Raw genomic sequence first — 5,739 nt, forward strand, 5'->3', positions numbered from 1 at the left:
ATCTGTCCATAAAGTCAGATGACATGCCTACCCAGCTTGACCACTTCTTGGGATCTTGGCTGATGTACCAAGATAATGCATCTTCTTTCAGACTCCTCTTGAACAGCTTTATGCGGATCCTTTCATCCTTCCCTACTCAAACCAACTTGTCGCAATATGTCCTAAGATGTACCCTTGTATCATCCGTACCATCAAACATTTTGAATTTAAGAGGTTTGTACCCCTCAGGCAGTTCGACATCAGGTTGTATGCAAAGGTCCTCATAGTTCAGCCCCTCAATTCCTTTGCTTGTTTCAACGCCCTGAATCCGGCTGGTCTATTTCTTAAGCTCCTCGGCCAAGTTCCTGATAAGCAAGTCCTTTTCATCAAACTCAGGTGTGCCTGAGATAAGTTGGGTAGAGTGTGGCATGGTCTCCACGTAGATAGGGGTGTTATGGTGGCCTGGTGTATGGGTGTGGAAATGGTCGTTTGTGGAGTTCTGAGGTTCTGGGATGAGTAGTGGAGCATTGTTTGGGGTATGGCAGGTGTTACATTAGTTCTTTGGTGGATCAGCATGATGGTGAGGTGAAGGATGATTCTGCTATTTTGGGATGATTAGAGGAGGTGTAGGGTTTTGAGCATTGGGGAAATTGATATCTGGGTGTTGAGGGAAAATGACAGGTTTGCTAGATTTCGAACCTAGTCGAGCTCTTCCTGCAATTTCAATAGTTTTTATTCAAGTTGTGACACATTCTCGTTAGGAACCCGAATACCCTGGCCATCAGTGGCCTCTACCCGTTCAGTTGTGTTTTCCTTCCTGATGTTGCTTAAATCTTCCATTTTGCCTTTGTTCTTGCCTTTAATGGGACTAAGAGGAGGAGTGGGTGGAGGGCCCCTAGATCTTGTGAAATAAGATGACGATGCCAAAGTGCACAAACTAACCTTTGGGAAGGGGGAATAATAAAACAAAAAATGAAAACAAAAGGTAATCAAGTCAATGAGGATTATGAAAAGTATTGTAATATTTAAACACATAGTGTAGGAATGTAAAGCGTATCCTAATTTGGGAACCTCTTTGTGCCCGAGGTAGGCCTAGCGACAAATAGATTTGTAGAACTTCAAATGCCAATAAATGCTTCATTTCATAATATAAAAATAGACGAATCCCAAAACGATACTAAGATAAAAATAAGTCACTACTGGCACTTGGCCTTATTACATTTGGAAAGTGAGTAAACCTAATCTATTAGGCCTCAGAAGGACCTTCCTCAGGTTGAATGCTCTTATCGATCAAATCCTTCAGTTCGCGCAGGTTCACCAGTAAAAATACCTTTGCCAGGTGTTCTCCTTTGTTTCTCTTAGTGTTCTGGCAGTCGGCGACTCTTTCCCTCACTTTTCCTTCCAATTCCAATAGATTGTATTCCAGGTATTCAAACTTTTTGCTAGCTTTGGTGGCCCTATCTTTCCACTAATTGATTTGGTCATTTGATGGAAGACTCCTCCACCAATGTAGCAAGAGTGGGGGCGTGCTAACCATATCGAAATTGGGGACCTTGTGCCTCATTTTCTGCGAAACAAAAAGGGTTAGACCCTACCCCCATCAGACTCAACTATTTATACATTTATGATTAGCACATCATCATTTAGTTCTCTAAATTAATGCACAAAACGTGGTTGCGTCTGCTAGGATTATGGAAAACTCGATGGACTTTGGATAAGGCTTATCTTAAAGGATCAATATGTGGACAATATAACTGATCCAACTAGGTTTGACGATGATGCATGCGTAATTTAACATAGTAAGGTTTTTATAGGGTTTTATACTGGTACCCTTGAGTGGACAACTCAAGGGGAAGGCACAGAATTGTCGACTACACCGCTGATCGACTAGTTTTACCGCAAATAAGCCTTTCCGAATTTAGGGAGTAATGATATAGGAAGGGTCCAACCACTCATCAAGCATTTCTATAGTATTTGTTTGGCACGAGTGGAGTATGATGTTGAGCATGATTATGTAACTATTAAACGCATGTTGACATGTATTTGCACGTTAAGAAAGTGATAAATACAGTAGTTTTATAATTTAAAGCAGTTATAAATGAAGGAAACAAGAAAGATATGTCAGTTTTGCTTTTGAAGAAGAAATTACACGCGTAAAGAAATTAAACAAATAATTGCACATAGGGAGGGTACAAATTCACAAAACGGTATGAAATGGTAAAATCCTAGATTCCCCAGCAGAATCGACATGCTGTCGTGCCCCCTTTTTCCTTCAAGAAATCGGGTTTGCGACATTTTGGTTGGGACAACTCTTTCCTTTTTGGAAAGGGGGTTTGCATTTTTGAAGAGTCGCCACCTAACGATTTAAGGTGCGTTAGGACACATATGGGGTTCATTTATAACTACGTTTGGTAACCAGAGACAGGGTAAGGGCTTGAAATTATCCCAAGAAGAAGGTGTTAGGCACCCCTCAGAATCCACTAGTGTGGTTCCCGGCCAAACAGTTTTTGTGAATTTGTATAATTAGCAAATAAACAATTATGGTTGAAATAGTAGGGGATTTAAGTTTAAGAACACAGATGTTTGAAAAGCAATTAATGAAAAGCAAGAGTTTAAAATAATTACAATTTAAGCGCCTTTGTGAATGTAAAGGGGGGTGTCCTAGGTTTGTTTGTAATATGGATCACATCAATGTAATACCCGGTATGACACTCCTCAAAGAGGGGCTACACGTGGTATTAACACACCGGTCATCATATCCATATCTACCCTTTCCCGCCCCGTGAAGGTAATTAAAGTAAGGGTTGGTCTCGACCACTATTGCATGCTGTTACCCGTCCCTTCCTATCAGTCCCGGAGGATAGGACTCCTATCCTATAAAAAGGGGGTTCTAGGCAGACCCTCAAGTTTAAAGGAAAAATACTAAGGCGCCATATAATAAACAAGTAGGACTTCAGTTAAGGGGAGCATGGACGACAAATGAAAGGCTCAGATATACCTCCACACATAGCACATATACATAGCATGACTCATACACAATTTAGGTCTAAATTCAGATCCTAAATATGGTATCTAAGTGATAATAGCATAACCAAATTTATTACATGACTCAGAAAAGAAGTCCGAATCAGGCTTGCATATTGATTTTAACACATTAACAGTTAAACAATCACAAAGACAGTTCTGGTTTTATTTTAAAGTTGATTGCCTAAGGCATGCATAGGTGTAAAATAACATGCAGCATTTACTAGATTTGTTAAAATTCCAGGTTGTTATACCTAATAGCATGCAATTCTAAATATTATAAAAACCCAGAGACCCAGAGACTAATTACCAGTTTGTTTAGAACAGGAGGACCGTTTATACCTCTGTATTTAGACTAGGTGTGATTGAATAAGTGCGATCCTATTGATGTTGATAGCATACATCACTACCCTCCCCTTTTCACTAGCCAGCCCCAATACTTATTTACAATAGGTTATTATATACCGACATTGAAATAAATTACATAAGTAGAAATGAAAAATAAGAAGTTACACTAGAGAGAGCCTGATCAGTATTTCCTCCCTGGGTTATGTAATAAATCACCTCAAGTGCCAAGATTGTTTCATAGCCCTTCTCATATTCGGGTGTGTCAGAGTTCTCTAAGGATCTCAAGGGATCCCGGGCAGTGCTCACACCCAGATTTCATAGCCAAGATAGAGAAAGTGCAGTGTGAAAAGGCTAGCTTTCATGTGTGCAAGTTCAGAGGGAGCTCAAGGGTCCCAAGGCAAGGCTCACACAAAAGGGGCAGAACTTAGTGGTCTAAGAGTAGAGTGAGAGTGTTTTTCATAGTATTAAAAAGAACATAGTAAAAAAATGTTGAAGTAGACCTTCAGGAGTGAAAAAGGTTTTCAGGAATAGACACAGTTTAAAAAAATGCTAAGAATGAAAGCAGTTTTGGAAGCAACTCTGAGAAAGCACACAATCACAAAAAGACAACTTAGAGTGCTCAAATTCAGAGCTATTTATTACTTGATTCTAAGTGAAGGAAAACAGCTTTACAGACAAGGATCAGGGGGGTTGGGGACATAGACAGCTCAAATCAGAAACACATAAACATGGATGAGAAGAGAAGCATATAGACCACCAAGTACAAATAACAAGTAGGAACTGATGGGCCTCCACAACACAAACTACTACTTCAAAGTGTTAACAAGGGAATAATGCTCGAACTTAGAATAGTAATAGGCAATAAGACATACAGGCAGGGTATGGGAGTAGTCATGTTGAAGATAGGGGTCTATTACACATAATTAATCATGCCACATTTTAGTAATTTTTGTATTTGATAAATAAAAGAATTTTTTTTCTTAAGTGTTGTGCAAAAATATCCCTTTTATGTTTAGTTGATTAAAGCCTCAAGTATTTTTTCATTCGATAGATTTTGAATCCGAGCATAATCTCTTCCGAAATCTATCCTTTACTATGAGGGTTTCATAAGAGAGGTCCTTTATGTTTACGGTGCTCTTGAAGAGGACATCTCCTATCCATTCCAGCACAAACATTTGAAGTTTTGTCAACTGTCAAACGATAAGATTAACTCATCATTGGACAAGAAGTAATATAAAAAGATAAAGGACTTTGTTTAGTTCCCTCTATTTTAAAAGTACATAGAATTTGCTTGCTTAAGTAAATAAAGTTGCCAATACATGTGGCTAACTTGTACAACTGATTTCTATAGGGCTGATCATGCAGTCCCCGGTCTTGATGAAACATTGATCCCGGTTCTTGCAGTCCCCAGCTTTCATGGCACTCCTAGTACCGTATCAAATATTATCCTATAGTGTTCGAATGCTAATCATGCAAATTCGAACACTGAAAATCTTGTACATAGATCGCTACTTTATCGATGGAGACAATTTGTGAACGGTTAATTAATCCTTTTTTAATAATGGAAGACAAGGCTTGCTATCAAGACAAATATTATTTAATCACCCACGTAGCTGTTTACCATCGATGTAAAATTTTTAGTGCCTTGTTAACTAAAGGTCTTGCCTTTACCGATGACGCTTCCTTTGTAGTATACTTTTCGTTACTGCCTCATTAAAAACCTTGCTAGAAAAACCTGATTGGGACAAAAACTGGTCAAAGAGAAAAAAAGTACAGCACATACTTTCAGTACTAGCAGGAACCATCAGCAGTAAAACCTCTTGAGGTGAGTCACGTTCCAATTGCTGGGCAATTTGACTCCATCTTGATTATCCAACTCATATGATCCTTTACTGGTGATAGCTGAAATCCGATAAGGACCTTCCCATATTGATCTCAGTTTCCCGACGTTGACTTCCTGAGTTCTTTGAATCACCTTCCTCAAAACTAATTCTCCTACTTTGAAATAACGAAGATTGGTCCTGGGATTATAATACCTTTCCATCCTTTTCTTTTGATCCACCTTCTTCATGTGCACCAAGTCTCGGTGCTCATCGAGAAAATCTAGCTTCACCAGCAATGCTTCATTATTTGTTCCTTCGTTTGTTCGGGAAAACCTCAAAGTCGGCTCCCCCACTTCCATCGATATTAGAGCCTCCTCGCCGTACACAAGAGAGAAGGGTATTTTTCCCGTTGTCAACTTCGCCGTTGTCCTATATTCCCTAGGGCATAAACAATTGTGAGCTCAAACAATTGAATTCATTAAAACCACAACCAAATAAATAGAATAAGTATCAACGATTCAGGAATATTTACTCAAAGCAGCCCAACAACGGCTTCATCAATACC

The 5,739-nt window shown here is 39.2% G+C and overlaps 1 protein-coding gene across 1 annotated transcript; it reads right to left on the reverse strand.

Annotated features, from left to right (window-relative positions):
* Nucleotides 1-5,155: 5,155 nt before the first annotated feature.
* Nucleotides 5,156-5,533, reverse strand: LOC142180775 (uncharacterized). The gene has a single exon (XM_075252845.1). It carries the CDS (start codon nucleotides 5,531-5,533, stop codon nucleotides 5,156-5,158), a length of 378 nt encoding a protein of 125 aa, XP_075108946.1.
* Nucleotides 5,534-5,739: the final 206 nt, after the last annotated feature.

Source organism: Nicotiana tabacum, chromosome 5, assembly GCF_000715075.1.
Source record: "Nicotiana tabacum cultivar K326 chromosome 5, ASM71507v2, whole genome shotgun sequence".
Lineage (NCBI taxonomy): Eukaryota > Viridiplantae > Streptophyta > Magnoliopsida > Solanales > Solanaceae > Nicotiana > Nicotiana tabacum.

Excerpts from the sequence above, each read along its gene's own strand:
- LOC142180775 (XM_075252845.1), bottom strand. The coding sequence starts at position 5,533 with ATGGAAGTGGGGGAGCCGACTTTGAGGTTTTCCCGAACAAACGAAGGA.